The sequence below is a fragment of the Bombina bombina genome, chromosome 3, assembly GCF_027579735.1.
Source record: "Bombina bombina isolate aBomBom1 chromosome 3, aBomBom1.pri, whole genome shotgun sequence".
Lineage (NCBI taxonomy): Eukaryota > Metazoa > Chordata > Amphibia > Anura > Bombinatoridae > Bombina > Bombina bombina.
In genome coordinates this window covers 956,308,316-956,325,479 of record NC_069501.1, presented here as the reverse complement: position 1 = coordinate 956,325,479, position 17,164 = coordinate 956,308,316, and the positions used below count along the sequence as shown (strand labels likewise).

Genomic DNA, 17,164 nt, shown 5'->3' with positions numbered 1-17,164 from the left:
TGCACAACTTCTCTGGTACTACCATGGAATCACAGTCATCCAGAGTAGCTAATACCTCCTTAAGCAAAGCGCGGAGATGTTCTAGCTTAAACTTAAATGCCACTAAATCAGGTTCTGCCTGTTGAGAAATTTTTCCTGAGTCTGAAATTTCACCCTCAGACAGCCCTTCCCTTACAGCCAATTCCGATTGATGCGAGGGTAAAATAGATAAGGCATCGTCAGCGTCTGATTGTTCATCCTTTTTATCTGTATTTAAAACTGAACAATCACGCTTTCTCTGAAAAGCTGGCAGTTTGGATAAAAGATTTGCTATAGAATTATCCACTACTGCTGATAATTGTTGCATAGAAATAAGCACTGGCGCGCTAGGTGTCGCCTGCGCGGGCAAAGCTGGTGTAGACACAGAAGGAGAGGATGTAGAGCTATCCCCACTACCTTCATTAGATAAATCATCTTGGGCAACATTATGAAAAATAACAGAGCTGTCCTGATTTTGTTTGGACGCTATGGCGCAATTATCACAAACACTCGAAGGGGGAACCACATTTGTCTCTATACACACAGAACATAGGTTATCTGATGGAACAGACATGTTAAACAGATTTAGGCAGGCAAACAATGCAATAAAAACGATTTTAAACAAAAACGTTACTGTCTCTTTAAATAATAAAATGACACATTTATTTCTGAATGTTCAAAAAACTATGAAGGCAATATCCGATTTTTCTGAAATTTGGACCCCAGTGTCTTAATGCTTAGAAAGTATTGCACAGCAAATATGGAGACTCTAGCTCTTAAAACAAGCAAACCGGAGCTAATTGTTGGATTTAACCGTTTTTATACACCACAATCCCAGCTACAGCCTTGCTGCAGCTTTTTACCTTCGTTAGGGGTCACCATTCACAGAAAAAAACCTTTTGGAGTCACTTTCTGAGCCACAGGACCCTCTCACATGAATCTGCATGCACTGCCTTGAAATCAACTGCGCAGCTGAAGCGCCAAAATGAGGCTTCCTCCCTCAGCACACTAGAGTGAAGGGGCCTTCCTGACTAGATTTAGGTGTCTAAAACAAGCTAGATCAATAAAATACGTTTCCAAGTGTATGTGAGCTTATAAAATATTTCAAATGGTATAATATTGTAATAAAAACCAATCGATTTGGCCCCTAACAGCATAAAAAACAAAAAGGGGAAGCCTGTTATCTTTTTTGCTGAGTTGAAAGAAAAATGGCTTACCGTTTCCCCTGAGGGGAAAAATGACTGTCATCTAGCATTAGCCTATGTTGTTAGAAGGAGACTAGTCATACCTGAAGCAGATGAGTCTGCAAACTGTTACCCCCAACTGAAGTTCTCTTGTTTCAACAGTCCTGCGTGGTAACAGTAATGGATTTTAGTTACTTGTGCTAAAATCATAGCCCTCTTAAACAGAAATCTTCATCACTTTTCTGTTATAGAGTAAATAGTACAAGCCAGCACTATTTTAAAATAAACTCTTGATAGAAGAATAAAAAACTACAACTAACACCACAAACTCCTCGCCATCCCCGTGGTAGATGCTACTTGTTCAGAGCGGCAAGGAGAATGACTGGGGGGCGGAGCCAGAGGGGGAGCTATATGGACAGCTCTTGCTGTGTGCTCTCCTTGCCTTTCCCTGTGGGGGAGAATATTTCCCACAAGTAATGGATGACGCCGTGGACCGGACACACCAATGTTGGAGAAATATCACCTGAACATCTCTATGTAAAAAGAATAAAGCCTATCAGGGACAGATGTGTAGCAAAGTTAGCATTGAAAAGCCAGCAGAGTGAATTTCATGTTTTGAGGATTAGAGATTGCTTAATTTCCAGTGCTAAAATTACGTGAAATGGGCGGGGAAAATAAGTAATGAAAATATATTGCAAAGTTAATTATGCACAACTAAAGATTAAATTAAAAAAAATCTCATGGTGTTTACTGTCCCTTTAAGTTCATACATGGCACCAATTACTTTATAGAAACTGAAGAATTAAGGAAACCGACAATTTTCAGAGTTAAATTAAAAGGGAAAACAATGAAAGTTAACTACACATTTTACATTACAATCTCAGACTGTTTAATATCCCTTTAACAGCTGAACCACATAACTGAACTCAAATCAAACCCAAACTAAAACAATAGTGAAATCCCTTTTAACAGAACAGCTTCAACAAGGTTTACAAAGTTTTGTATAGTTGACCAGAATGACACTTACCACATTCAGCAGTGATGGAGGCTAAACCGCCATAAATAAAAGGCTTCCAGTTTAGGGCTGACATTTTCACAGTGGAGTTATCTATTTTGCCTTAAAAATAAAAAAATATAATAGATAAGTAATTTTAAGAATAGAAATTTATATGGTGAAATATTGTTCATAGTTTAAGAAAACATACTAGCACACAAATTATTGTTTTTTGTTTAACATCTAAATCACTACAAACATACCCAAGTACAGGCAAGAATATTACCCCCACACGCAAATTTTCAAACGTTAAAGGGACACTATACCCAAACATTTTCTCTCATGATTAAGGTAGAGAACATAATTTTAAACAACATTCCAATTTACTTCTATTACCTAATTTGCTTTATTCTTTAATGAAGAAATAGCAATGCACCCAGTGAACCAATCACAGGAGGCATATATGTGCAGCTACCAATCAGCAGCTACTAAGCATATCTAGATATGCTTTTCAGCAAAGAATATCGAGAATGAAGCAAAATAGATAATAGAAGTAAATTAGAAAGATGTTTATAATTGTATGCTCTTTCTAAATCATGAAAGAAAAAAATTTGGGTTTCATGTCCCTTTAACCCCTTCCCCCAAAATAATTAAAACAATCTAAAAAAACAATGATCTACAAAGTGCCCTGAAAATGGCATTTGGCTGGACATAACATGTCAGAAAGAGGCAGACCTTGCGAGACAACTCATCACATTTGAGCAATAGTCCTAGGCAAACCTTCCCTTTGTCGGGTTAAAAGTGTTTGTGCAGGATTTATTGCCTTAATTTGCCTATGTTTCAAATATCAGACTACATGGTTAACACGTTGCAGCTTAAACCAGAGCTTCAGATACAATTAAGCCATTGCTGAAATAGCCTGCGGAGAGGCACAAGAACATCTTCACATGAAAAACCAAACATATGTACCAAATAAATAACAACAACAATTCTAACTTAAAGGGACATTAAACCCAAATAGTTTCATTCATGATTCAGATATAGAATCCAATTTTAAACATCCCAATTTACTTCTATTATCTAATTTGCTTCATTCTTTAGATATCCTTTGCGGGAAAATCGCAATTCACATGATTGAGCCAATCACACGATGCATCTATGTACAGCCACCAATCAGCCGCAACTGAGCCTATCTAGATATGCCTTTCAGCAAAGGATATCAAGAGAATTAAGCAAATTAGATAATAGAAGTAAATTAGAAAGATGTTTAAAATGTTATGCTCTATCTAAATCATGAAAGGAAAAATTTGGGTTTCATGTCTCCAACTTAAAAAATAACCATGTGTACTCAGGATTAGAATGCATTTTCCCTTGGGGTCTTTGGGGAGGGAGTGCTGGGCAACTGTGTCTGACAGTGTGAGGAAGTTTAGTAGTTCATTGTGGGGCGTCTCTAATACTGTGCTTAAATGACTCCCAGAGAAACAGTATATCCTCAAAGAAGTCCAAATCCCCAACTTTGAGGTAGTGGAATCTTTCTAGAGTTAAAGGACCAGTCAACACATTAGATTTGCATAATCAACAAATGCAAGATAACAAGACAATACAATAGCACTTAGTCTGAACTTCAAATGAGTAGATTTTTTTATAAAAAAAATTCAGTTATGTATATTTCCACTCCCCTTGTACCATGTGATAGCAATCAGCCAATCACAAATGCATATACGTATAGTCTGAATTCTTGAACATGCTCAGTAGGAGCTGGTGACTCAAAAAAAAATGTAAATATAAAAGACTGCACTTTTTTTTTAATGGAAGTAAATTGGAATGTTGTTTAAAATGAGATGCTGTATCTGAATCATACAAATTTATTTTAACCTGAGTGTCCCTTTAAGTCAGAGTCCACTTATCTTCTCCATTCCCTGATGGATGGGATCTTTGTGGATTTCCAGTACCTAGGTACAATTTGTTTCGCTACATTCAACATAATTTGATATAGATGCCTCCGGATCTTGCATGAGATCTGGGGTGAATTTTTAAGTAAAATGACCTCTGGATTTGGTGTCAGTTTGGTGTGTAAAACTACATTGATTTCTATGAAAATGTTCTCCCAAAAATCATTAATAGGTACAGTGATAGAGATAGATATATATATATATATATATATATATATATATATATATATATATATATATATATATATATATATATATATATATATATTATAGCAGGGGTCATGGACAACCTCATGCATATTTTAATATTTGTTTCTTTTGCAACTAAAGAGTGTGCAGATTGTTAGTTTTTTTAAATCTGTTATTCCACTCCTTAAGTGTTGTAGTTGTGTTCATTTCCCGATCCCAGCTCTTTGTGAAAGATGGAAGGTTTGGAAATCTCTGCTATCCAGAACCATTTTATATAGAGTAGAAATTTATTTCTGGGATTTCAGACTATAGAAGCATGCCTGCTCAAACTGGGTAAGAGGTCGTGTGAAGTCAAGTTTGCATCTGTGCGAAAAGATAAAGTGCCTAACTTGGTGGTATCTGAACCAAGAGGTGAAAAAAGGTAATGCTAGGGCATCTATCTGCTGCTTTGTATTTAGGTTACCATTCTCTAGGACAATAGAAATTGGAATTCGAGGAGAGGAACGAAGGTCCTGTGTGTAGGTCCTCTCTAAGGCCAGGCCTGGGGGAAACTTGTGATTTGATAAGATATTTGTGAGTGGGGAGTATTTTGTCGAATTTTTTTTGTATGATTTTAGAGTGGACAACCAGTCTTTCCAGGTCCCATTGGGAGTTGGGAGATAGTCGGGCGTTTGAGAGCTGTAAGATTCCAACACCAACTACCCAGATTCTTTGCAGCTGCTATGGAGCTTTCTATCTGCACCCACCCCTTGGAGTTGTCTACTTTGAATTCACAGCAGTCTATGACCCTCTGTAGTGAGATGGCTAATTTGTACGAGTTAAGATGAGGGACCCCTAAGCCTCCCTTGGCTGGGACCTTGTATAGTGTACTCCTATTAATACATGGTGGCCTACGACGCCAAATGTAGTCATTCATAATCTTTTGTAGTGTATCTATTTCCTTGGAAATATTTTGAATGGGTACTGTCTGTAGTAAATACAGAGCTTTAAGCAGCAGAACCATCTTGGTGGCTTGAATTCAGCCTAGCCAGGAGATGTTCTTTAGTAGCCAAGAGGAGCTCAAGGAATGGAATTAGTTAATCAGTTCCCCATAATTAAGTTTGTGTGTTGTGTATCAGGGGTCAAATAAATGTCCAGATATTTTAAGTGTTTTGTTTGGACTTTAAGGGGACAATGGGTCTTGATGTTCTCTAATGTTTGTTGTGGAACATTAACAGGTAAAAATTCAGATTTTAACCGAGAAATTGTAGACCTCCCCAAATTGGGTTAATTCTTGCATGGTATGTAATATGGAATTTAGGGGATCCGTTACCGTCAATAGGTCATCAGCAAATATAGCTAGTTTGTGAAGTTTATCTCCTATGCTTATACCTTGAATTTGAGAATTCGCTCTAATCTTGATAGCGAGGGGTTCCAAGGAAAGGATAAATAGTAGCGGAGAAAGTGGGCACCCCTGTCTAGACCCATTTCTAATTTCGAAAGTGTCAGAGCGATCCGTTAACCCTTACCTGGGCCATTGGGTTAGCATAGAGGGCTAGTACTTTCCGTATGAATGGGTTGGGGAAGTTAAACCGTCTGAGCGCTGCGTCTAGGTAAGTCCAGTCTAGTCTGTCAAAAGCTTTCTGGGCGTCAATTGAGAGAAAGATGGCTGGGATGCCTGTCTTAGTGATGTAGTCAATTAAGTTGAGGACTTTAACAGTATTATCCTTAGCCTCCCTACCGGGCAAAAAGCCCGCCTGATCTTGGTGAATTGAGGTAGGATTTTATTTATGCGGGATGCTAGGATTCTGGCGTATAATTTCAGATCAGTGTTAAGTAAAGAGATTGGTCCAAAGTTGGCCGGGATGTCTGGGACTTTTCTTGGTTTTTCTAGCACCGCAATATGGGCTCGAAGCATGGTGTCGGTTTTGCTAATTGAGCCTTGGTTTTAAGAAATTCGCCCCTAATGGTGCTTTTATGAGCTTCCCACAGGGTTGTAATATTTACATCCGGGGTGTCATTTAAAGGGACACTGAACCCAAATTTTTTCTGTTGCGATTCAGATAGAGCATGCAATTTTAAGCAACTTTCTAATTTACTCCTATTTTTTTTCGTTCTCTAGTTATCTGCATTTGAAAAAGAAGGCATCTAAGCTTTCTTTGGGTTCAGAACTCTGGACAGCACATTTTTATTGGTGGATGAATTTATCCACCAATCAGCAAGGAGAACCCAGGTTGTTCACCAAAAATGGGCCGGCATCTAAACTTACATTCTTGCATTTCAAATAAAGATATTAAGAGAATGAAGAAAATTTGATAATAGGAGTAAAATTAGAAAGTTGCTTAAAATGTCATGCTCTATCTAAATCACGAAACAAAAAAATTGGGTTCAGTGTCCCTTTAACAAGAAATATGATTTAATGTATTTTGCCAACTTTTTAACCTGCTTCTTCCCCTTCAGGAGAGACTCATCTAATCTCCACAGAAAGGCTCTAATGGGGAGTTAAAGGCCAGATAATTCTACAAGAGAGCAGAGAATGATCAGACCATGTAGAGTGGATTATGTTTGCTTCTTTTAAGTGAGATAAGACTAAATGATCTACAAAAATGTAGTCCAATCTAGAATAACACTTATTGGGATTTGAGAAGAAGGTAAAGTCTTTTTTTTTTTTTTGTGTGTGTGTATTTAGGTATCTCCATGTGTCGTGGACCCCTAATAATTTAAGGTTTTGACAATTTTTTTCCAGATGCAGAGTTTTAACTCTCGTATCCGGATTAGTGCAGTCTATCAGGGGATTAAGAGGCACATTTAAATCACCAGCCATTACTAGAGGGCCTTTGGTATGCTCAATGATGGAAATAGTGATCAGATTGATGAATTTGTTCTGGTTCTTGTTATGGGCATACAAGTTGACTAAAGTGATAGGTTTGCCAAAGAGAATTCCTGTGAGACACAAAAATCTCCCCTCCTTGTCGTGTACCACATGGGTTTTAGTGAAGGGGATGGACTTATGAATTAATATGCTTACTCCATTAATTTTCTTGGAAGAATTAGAGCTATGAAAATGGTGTGGGTAGTGTGAGGAGAAAAACTTAGGAATGTGTTTAGTTCTAAAATGTGTTTCTTGGAGCATAATATGGCCCCCTTTTCCTTTGTAGATCTAGCAAAGCCATTCTGCGTTTTCTAGTACAATTTAGTCCCTTAGTGTTTTGTGTGATAATAACCAACTCCTGCTGAGTGTCTCTACTACTATTCATCATTAAAGAAGATATGAACGTTTATACAATTTCCCAGTTACCTGCACTTCCCTGCTATACATAATGAGTACACATACCTAAAAACACATGAAAAAAACAAAATACATTTTCCTAACCCCTCACAAGAGGGTAGTAATAACATAACACAAATAAGGAGAGAATGTTCTCCTAACTGGCTGAGAATATATAAATATTCAGATATTTAACTAGCTGCTAGCACAAGAAAAAAAGTAAAAGGGGGTTTATTAGTAACCCAGTCTTGAGAATCACATATTAATTTAGTAGAATTTAGCATTTAAATTGATTGTATAGGGGGGCGGAACCAATAGCGCACGGGAGAGGTCGCAGATTTTTAGAGCTCCTACACAAATTCGCCTAAAAATGATTTAAAACCAGATTTTACTACAAAAGTACCCTCTAATACAGTTGGATTACTCATCCTACCTTCACCTACTAATCGGAGGACATTATATTCTGTCAATTAACTACCAGCTGTGTACCAGGTTTGGGAAGCCTGCTCCGGATCTATACAGGCGACAGCCATTTTACCACCCTCGTGGATACACAGTCCCTATGGCTGATATCTGACAGATACTTAAGCAGACTTAACTCACCACCACAGTAAGCTTGCTGCTACCCTAGATAGAGCTGTGGAACCAGTGGAGAACGGCGATATTCTGACGGTGGCGTCTCCGGCTCCAGGTGAGGTGAATACTACTTGCGGGGATGTTTTGGGGCCCCAGCACTCCCCGCATACCTTTGGTCTTGTATCAGCTGGGTCCGAGATTTACCTCGAGACTGTGGAAATCAACGCTGAGCTCACATTATCACACGCAGCCCTTCAGGACCAAATAGGAGAAGATTTTCCTCGCATAGATGCTCTGGAAGATACGGAAAGTCAAGGGTCTCGAGGGATCTTAAAATGCTTTGACGCTACTAGCACTAACTACCATTTCGCCATTTACAGTGTTTCTCTAGTAGGCCTAAAAATAAGAGATATTGCTACAACTTTCTCTTGTACGGAGGCAGCGCTACTTACTTCATTCCTCCTGGATTATAACCTTTGGGGTAAATCCAAAACATCCTCACTTTTGCTCCAGAAAAGCTGGAATAGGCCAATATAATTTTTCATTATGATCTCCCTTTCTGGCATAGAACTCCCATGATTTTGCCTGATGTGATGATCCCACTCCCCTGATTGATAAGGTTTTAACTCAGAATGCACAGCACACTATAATAATCAAGGTGGGCAGCAGCAAATATAGCCGGGTTGATAGTTTAATATAATAACAGGTCTGGAGAATATGTAAATTTTTGATAGCCCAAAGGGTATTTTCAAGTGACTAACTTCCGCTAAGGGACTACTGTAATTATTGGTCCTCCTGCCTAATTTGTATGTGTACATTTCAAATATAATTATCCTCAAATAGGTGAAATGTTTGATTGGAGCAAATGTTTAGCACTTGGGTTAATTTTCTCCCCTGGTTGTTGGCCTATACATGTGTAACCTATATAGTTTTGTTGGGTATTTGACCACAGACCCTTGGAAATTGAGATGGCTATGGACTTGGCAGTTTGTTTACAGCTCTTGTATACCTGATAAGCTTACATAGCCCACTTCTAACCTAATGAGTACCAACAATGTCTTAGAACATAACCAATATTTTTTTTAATATTTAGAATTATATTATCTTTTAAGGGATATTCTTCACTATACTCAGTTGTGCTAGACCATACACTCTATGGTAATTCCTATCCATGTTGATTGGCTTAAAAGTATTATATAATATGGGGCTGGGTGAGAGAATATGTGAAAATCTCACATTTATGATCCTATGTAACTTATAGCTTTTATTTCTAACAGTTACTATACATAGGATTCTCTTGTTAGTTGCACCCAATGATAATAACTTGGAATTTATTATATGTTAGTTTAGTTAGCAATGTATGTGTATGGTGTAGTAAGAGGAACAGTAGCTTATGCTAGACATTCAATCGCACCCATGTGATCCTTATAAATAGATACCTAGAATGATAGAGGGGGGGGGGAGGCTATTACCTTAATATTTCTAAGCTTTTTCCATGCAGGACATAGCATTGACCCATCATACAATTAGCCTGTTCCTATATACCCTCTGCTAATCCATGGGCCCCCGAAGCTCTCAACACAGATATAGTGCTCTGTTCATGTATTTTGCTTATCACCCTCATATTTCCACCTCCTCCCCCTCACCATATGTTTTGAGGTCTGTCCCTTTTAGTTTGCACATAACATGGACGTAACATCTAAGTGCCAATATGTTAATTATACTAAGAATTTCACCCTATTGTTGCCATCTGGGGGGAATGTCAGAGTCTCTCGCTAGTTAGTTTAGCGTTGTTCATATTCTTTTATTTAATACACACTAGTTTGTAATCAAGCCCCTCTACACATTAAACCGGCTAGTATAAGAACTGCCCTTTGGTTTAGTCATATGGATTCTTCAGAATAATGTGGATGGGGTTGCTCTACAGAAGCTAAAACTTAACGGGTTCAGCCACTCTACATTTTAAAAGCCTCCCAAGCTACATATCTTGCTTATCATATTCACCTTACCACCTCCCCCCCATAATAAACCTAATTTGGGAGGGCTAACTACGCGGCTTATCTTTTCTATGCCGCAACCTAACTATTGTTTTTACTAATAACCCTTGCAGTACAATGTAATGTTGACCTTGTTTTCCATACTGAGCGTAAAAGGATTGCTCGGGTATACAGCGCAATATACCTACATATCTTACCATATTTACATTGTAAAAACACAATTTATGCTTACCTGATAAATTTATTTCTCTAGTGGTGTATCCAGTCCACGAATCATCCATTACTTATGGGATATTCTCACTCCCAACAGGAAGTTGCAAGAGGACCCACAGCAAAGCTGCTATATAGCTCCTCCCCTCACTACCATATCCAGTCATTCGATCGAAACCAAGCAGAGAAAGGAGAAACCATAGGGTGCAGTGGTGACTGTAGTTTAAATTTAAAAATAACCTGCCTTAAAATGACAGGGCGGGCCGTGGACTGGATACACCACCTGATAGAATTTATCAGGTAAGCATAAATTGTGTTTTCTCTAGTAAGGTGTATCCAGTCCACGGATCATCCCTTACTTATGGGATACCAATACCAAAGCTAAAGTACACGGATGAAGGGAGGGACAAGGCAGGTACTTAAACGGAAGGTACCACTGCCTGTAAAACCTTTCTCCCAAAAATAGCCCCTGAAGAAGCAAAAGTATCAAATTTGTAGAATTTTGAAAAAGTATGAAGCGAAGACCAAGTCGCCGCCTTGCAAATCTGTTCAACAGAAGCCTCATTTTTAAAGGCCCAAGTGGAAGCCACAGCTCTAGTAGAATGAGCTGTAATCCTTTCAGGGGGCTGCTGTCCAGCAGTCTCATAGGCTAAGCGTATTATGCTTCTTAGCCAAAAAGAAAGAGAGGTTGCCGAAGCCTTTTGACCTCTCCTCTGTCCAGAGTAAACAACAAACAAAGCAGATGTTTGTCGAAAATCTTTAGTAGCTTGTAAGTAAAACTTTAAAGCACGAACCATGTCCAAATTGTGTAATAGACGTTCCTTCTTTGAAGGATTGGGACACAAAGGATGGAACAACAATCTCTTGATTGATATTCTTGTTAGATACCACCTTAGGTAAAAACCCAGGCTTGGTACGCAGGACTACCTTATCAGAATGAAAAATCAGATAAGGAGTATCACATTGTAAGGCAGATAGCTCAGACACTCTACGAGCCGAGGAAATAGCTACCAAAAAAAGGACTTTCCAAGATAAAAGCTTTATATCTATGGAATGAAGAGGTTCAAACGGAACTCCTTGAAGAACCTTAAGAACCAAATTTAAGCTCCATGGTGGAGCAACAGGTTTTAACACAGGCTTGATTCTGACTAAAGCCTGAACGTCTGGAACATCTTCCAGACGTTTGTGTAAAAGGATAGACAGAGCAGAAATCTGTCCCTTTAAGGAACTAGCTGATAAACCTTTTTCCAAGCCTTCTTGGAGAAAAGATATCATCCTGGGAATCCTGACCTTACTCCATGAGTAACCCTTGGATACGCACCAATAAAGATATTTACGCCATATCTTATGGTAAATTTTTCTAGTGACAGGCTTTCGTGCCTGTATTAAGGTATCAACGACTGACTCAGAGAAGCCACGCTTTGATAAAATCAAGCGTTCAATCTCCATGCAGTCAGTCTCAGAGAAATTAGATTTGGATGGAGGAAAGGACCCTGAAGTAGAAGGTCCTGTCTCAGAGGCAGAGTCCATGGTGGCAATGACGACATGCCCACTAGATCTGCATACCAGGTCCCTGGACCCGGATCCGTAACAAGGAAGCTTGGCGTTCTGTCGAGACGCCATGAGATCCAGTTCTGGTTTGCCCCAGCGATGAATAACTTGTGCAAACACCTCCGGATGGAGTTCCCACTCCCCCGGATGAAAAGTCTGTCGACTTAGAAAATCCGCCTCCCAGTTCTCTACACCTGGGATATGGATAGCCGATAGGTGGCAAGAGTGAATCTCTGCCCAGTGAATTATCTTTGAGACTTCTAACATCGCTTGGGAACTTCTTGTTCCCCCTTGATGGTTGATGCAAGCCACAGTCGTGATGTTGTCCGACTGAAATCTGATGTACCTCAGAGTTGCTAACTGAGGCCAAGCCTGAAGAGCATTGAATATCGCTCTTAGCTCCAGAATATTTATTGGAAGGAGAGACTCCTGAGTCCACAATCCCTGAGCCTTCAGGGAGTTCCAGATTGCACCCCAACCTAGAAGGCTGGCATCTGTTGTTACAATTGTCCAATCTGGCCTGTGAAAGGTCATACCTTTGGACAGATGGACCCGAGATAGCCACCAGAGAAGAGAATCCCTGGTCACTTGGTCCAGATTCAGTTGAGGAGACAAATCTGTGTAATCCCCGTTCCACTGACTGAGCATGCATAGGTGCAGCGGTCTGAGATGTAAGCGTGCAAACGGCACTATGTCCATTGCCGCTACCATTAAGCCGATTACTTCCATACACTGAGCCACCGAAGGGTGCAGAATGGAATGAAGAACCCGGCAGGAATTTAGAAGCTTTGATAACCTGGACTCAGTCAGGTAAATTTTCATTTCTACAGAATCTATCAGAGTCCCTAGGAAGGAAACTCTTGTGAGGGGGGATAGAGAACTCTTTTTCTCGTTCACCTTCCACCCATGCGACCTCAGAAATGCCAGTACTATGTCTGTATGAGACCTGGCAATTTGGAAGTTTGACGCCTGTATCAGGATGTCGTCTAAATAAGGGGCTACTGCTATGCCCCGCGGCCTTAGGACCGCCAGAAGTGACCCTAGAACCTTCGTGAAAATTCTTGGGGCTGTAGCTAATCCAAAGGGAAGAGCTACAAAATGGTAATGCCTGTCTAGAAAGGCAAACCTGAGAAACCGATGATCTTTGTGTATCGGAATGTGAAGGTAAGCATCCTTTAGATCCACTGTAGTCATATATTGACCCTCCTGGATCATAGGTAGGATGGTACGAATAGTTTCCATCTTGAATGATGGAACCCTGAGAAATTTGTTTAAGATCTTTAGATCCAAAATTGGTCTGAATGTTCCCTCTTTCTTGGGAACCACAAACAGATTTGAGTAAAAACCCTGTCCTTGTTCCTCCTTTGGAACAGGATGGATCACTCCCATAACTAGGAGGTCTCTTACACAGTGTAAGAGTGCCTCTCTCTTTATCTGGTTTGCAGATAACTGAGAAAGGCGAAATCTCCCTATGGGGGGAGAAGCTTTGAAGTCCAGAAGATACCCCTGGGATATAATTTCCAACGCCCAGGGATCCTGCACATCTCTTGCCCACGCCTGGGCAAAGAGTGAAAGTCTGCCCCCCACCTGATCCGTTACCGGATAGGGGGCCGTTCCTTCATGCCGTCTTAGAGGCAGCAGCAGGTTTCTTAGCCTGCTTACCTTTGTTCCAGGTCTGGTTTGGCCTCCAGACCGCCTTGGACTGAGCAACAGTTCCCTCTTGTCTTGCATTAGAGGAGGTTGATGCCGCACTTGCCTTGAAGTTTTGAAAGGCACGAAAATTAGACTGTTTGGCCCTGGATTTGGACCTGTCCTGAGGAAGGGCATGACCTTTACCTCCGGGGATATCAGCAATAATCTCCTTCAAACCAGGCCCGAATAAGGTCTGCCCCTTGAAGGGAATGTTAAGCAGCTTAGACTTTGAAGTCATGTCAGCTGACCATGATTTGAGCCATAGCGCTCTGCGCACTTGTATAGCAAAACCAGAATTCTTAGCCGTTAGTTTAGTCAAATGAACAATGGCATCAGAAACAAAAGAATTGGCTAGCTTAAGTGCCCTAAGTTTGCCAAGAATGTCATCCAATGGAGTCGCTACCTGTAAGGCCTCTTCCAGAGACTCAAACCAGAACGCCGCAGCAGCAGTGAGAGGGGCAATGCATGCAAGGGGCTGAAGGATAAAACCTTGTTGACAAAATATTTTCTTAAGGTAACCTAATTTTTTATCCATTGGATCTGAAAAAGCACAACTGTCCTCGACAGGGAAAGTAGTACGCTTTGCTAGAGTAGAAACTGCTCCCTCCACCTTAGGGACTGTCTGCCATAAGTCCCGTGTGGTGGCGTCTATAGGAAACATTTTTCTAAAAATAGGAGGGGGAGAGAACGGCACACCTGGTCTATCCCATTCCTTAATAATTTCTGTAAACCTTTTAGGTATTGGAAAAACATCAGTACACACCGGCACTGCAAAGTATTTATCCAGTCTACACAATTTCTCTGGCACTGCAATTGTGTCACAGTCATTCAGAGCAGCTAAAACCTCTTTAAGTAACACGCGGAGGTGTTCAAGCTTAAATTTAAATGTAGAAATATCCGAATCAGGGATTCTCCCTGAATCAGAAACATCACCCACAGACTGAAGTTCTCCTTCCTCAGCTTCTGCATATTGTGAGGCAGTATCAGACATGGTTCTTAAAGCGTCAGTATGCTCTGCATTTCGTCTAACCCCAGAGCTATCTCGCTTACCTCTAAGTTCAGGTAGTCTGGCTAATACAGCTGACAGTGTATTATCCATGACTGCCGCCATGTCTTGTAAAGTAAACTCTATGGGTGCCCTTGATGTACTTGGCGCCATTTCAGCGTGAGTCCCTTGAGCGGGAGTCAAAGAATCTGACACGTGGGGAGAGTTAGTCGGCATAACTTCCCCCTCGCTAGATTCCTCTGGTGATAAATTTTTTAAAGACATAATATGATCTTTATTGCTTAGAGTGAAGTCAGTACAATTGGTACACATTCTAAGAGGGGGTTCCACCATGGCCTTTAAACATAATGAACAAGGAGTTTCCTCTATGTCAGACATGTTTATACAGACTAGCAATGAGACTAGCAAGCTTGGAAAACACTTTAATTCAAGTTAACAAGCAATATAAAAAAACGGTACTGTGCCTTTAAGAGAACAAATTGTCAAAATTTGAAAAAACAGTGAAGAAAGGCAGTTACACAAACGAAATTTTTACAGTGTATGTAATAGGCTAACAGAGCATTGCACCCACTTGCAAATGGATGATTAACCCCTTAGTTCAAAAAACGGATAAAAAAAAAAAAAAAGACAGACATTTTTTTTAACAGTCCCAGCAAAGTGCCACAGCTTTACTGTGGCTCCTACCTTCCCCAATAAACGTTTTTAGGCTCTTTAGAGATGTCCTGTAGCATGCAGGGGACTCCTGAGGAAAACTGGATGTCTCAGTCTGTAATTATAACTGCGCTAAAATAGGCCCCTCCCACTCATATTACAACAGTGGAAAGCCTCAGGAAACTGTTTCTAGGCAAAAATACAGCCAGCCATGTGGAAAAAATTAGGCCCCAATAAGTTTTATCACCAAGCATATATAAAAAACGATTAAACATGCCAGCAAACGTTTTATATAGCATATCTATAAGGGTATTACCCCTGAGAATAAGCATGATACCAGTCGTTATTAAATCACTGTATTCAGGCTTAACTTACATTCATCAGGAAACGGCAGCATTTTCTAGCATTTCCAATCCTAGAAAAAATCATAACTGCACATACATGATAGCAGAATAAACTGCACGCCATTCTCCCTCTGAAGTTACCTCACTCCTCAGACATGTGTGAGAACAGCAATGGATCTTAGTTACAACCTGCTAAGATCATAGAAAACTCAGGCAAATTCTTCTATCTCTGCCTGAGAAAGAATAGCACAACTCCGGTACTATTTAAAATAACAAACTTTGGATTGAAGTTAATAAACTATTTTTCACCACTCTCCTCTTACTAACTCCATGCGCGTTGAGAGTTGCAATAGAATGAATGGATATGGTAGTGAGGGGAGGAGCTATATAGCAGCTTTGCTGTGGGTCCTCTTGCAACTTCCTGTTAGGAGTGAGAATATCCCATAAGTAATGGATGATCCGTGGACTGGATACACCTTACTAGAGAAATTATATTTTCATTCTTGCTATATTTAAAATACCAACTTATAGGTCCAAAAGTGACCATTCAAATTGCTAATTTTAGTTCATGGGGGGGGGGGGGGGGGAAATTAAGAAATATAATTTATGCTTACCTGATAAATTCATTTCTCTTGTAGTGTAGTCAGTCCACGGGTCATCCATTACTTATGGGATTATATCTCCTCCCTAACAGGAAGTTGCAAGAGGGAAACACCCAAGCAGAGCTACTATATAGCTCCTCCCCTCACGTGTCATATCCAGTCATTCGACCGAAACCAGACGAGAAAGGAGAAACTATAGGGTGCAGTGGTGACTGGAATTTAATTAAAATTTAGACCTGCCTTGAAAGACAGGGCGGGCCGTGGACTGACTACACTACAAGAGAAATGAATTTATCAGGTAAGCATAAATTATATTTTCTCTTGTTAAGTGTAGTCAGTCCACGGGTCATCCATTACTTATGGGATACCAATACCAAAGCTAAAAGTACACGGATGACGGGAGGGACAAGGCAGGAACCACTGCCTGTAGAACCTCTCTCCCAAAAACAGCCTCCGAAGAAGCAAAAGTATCAAATTTGTAAAATTTTGAAAAAGTATGAAGTGAAGACCAAGTTGCAGCCTTGCAAATCTGTTCGACAGAGGCCTCATTCTTAAAGGCCCAGGTGGAAGCCACAGCTCTAGTAGAATGAGCTGTAATCCTTTCAGGAGGCTGCTGTCCAGCAGTCTCGTAGGCTAAACGTATTATACTACGAAGCCAAAAAGAGAGAGGTAGCCGAAGCCTTTTGACCTCTCCTCTGTCCAGAGTAAACGACAAACAGGGAAGAAGTTTGACGAAAATCTTTAGTTGCCTGCAAATAGAACTTCAGGGCACGGACCACGTCCAGATTATGCAAAAGTCGTTCCTTCTTTGAAGAAGGGTTAGGACACAATGATGGAACAACAATCTCTTGATTGATATTCCTATTAGAGACTACCTTAGGTAAGAACCCAGGTTTAGTACGCAGAACCACCTTATCTGAATGAAAAATCAGATAAGGAGAGTCACAATGT

The 17,164-nt window shown here is 40.1% G+C and overlaps 1 protein-coding gene across 2 annotated transcripts in view; it reads right to left on the bottom strand.

Moving 5' to 3' along the window:
• SLC25A30 (solute carrier family 25 member 30) overlaps positions 1-17,164 on the bottom strand; it is a 265,044-nt gene that overhangs the window by 222,554 nt on the left and 25,326 nt on the right. For both annotated transcript variants that reach the window (XM_053707997.1, XM_053707998.1), the window contains exon 2: positions 2,230-2,319. In XM_053707997.1, the coding sequence (XP_053563972.1) occupies positions 2,230-2,293 (64 nt within the window). In that variant the 5' untranslated portion in view covers positions 2,294-2,319. The remainder of the gene's footprint in view (positions 1-2,229; positions 2,320-17,164) is intronic.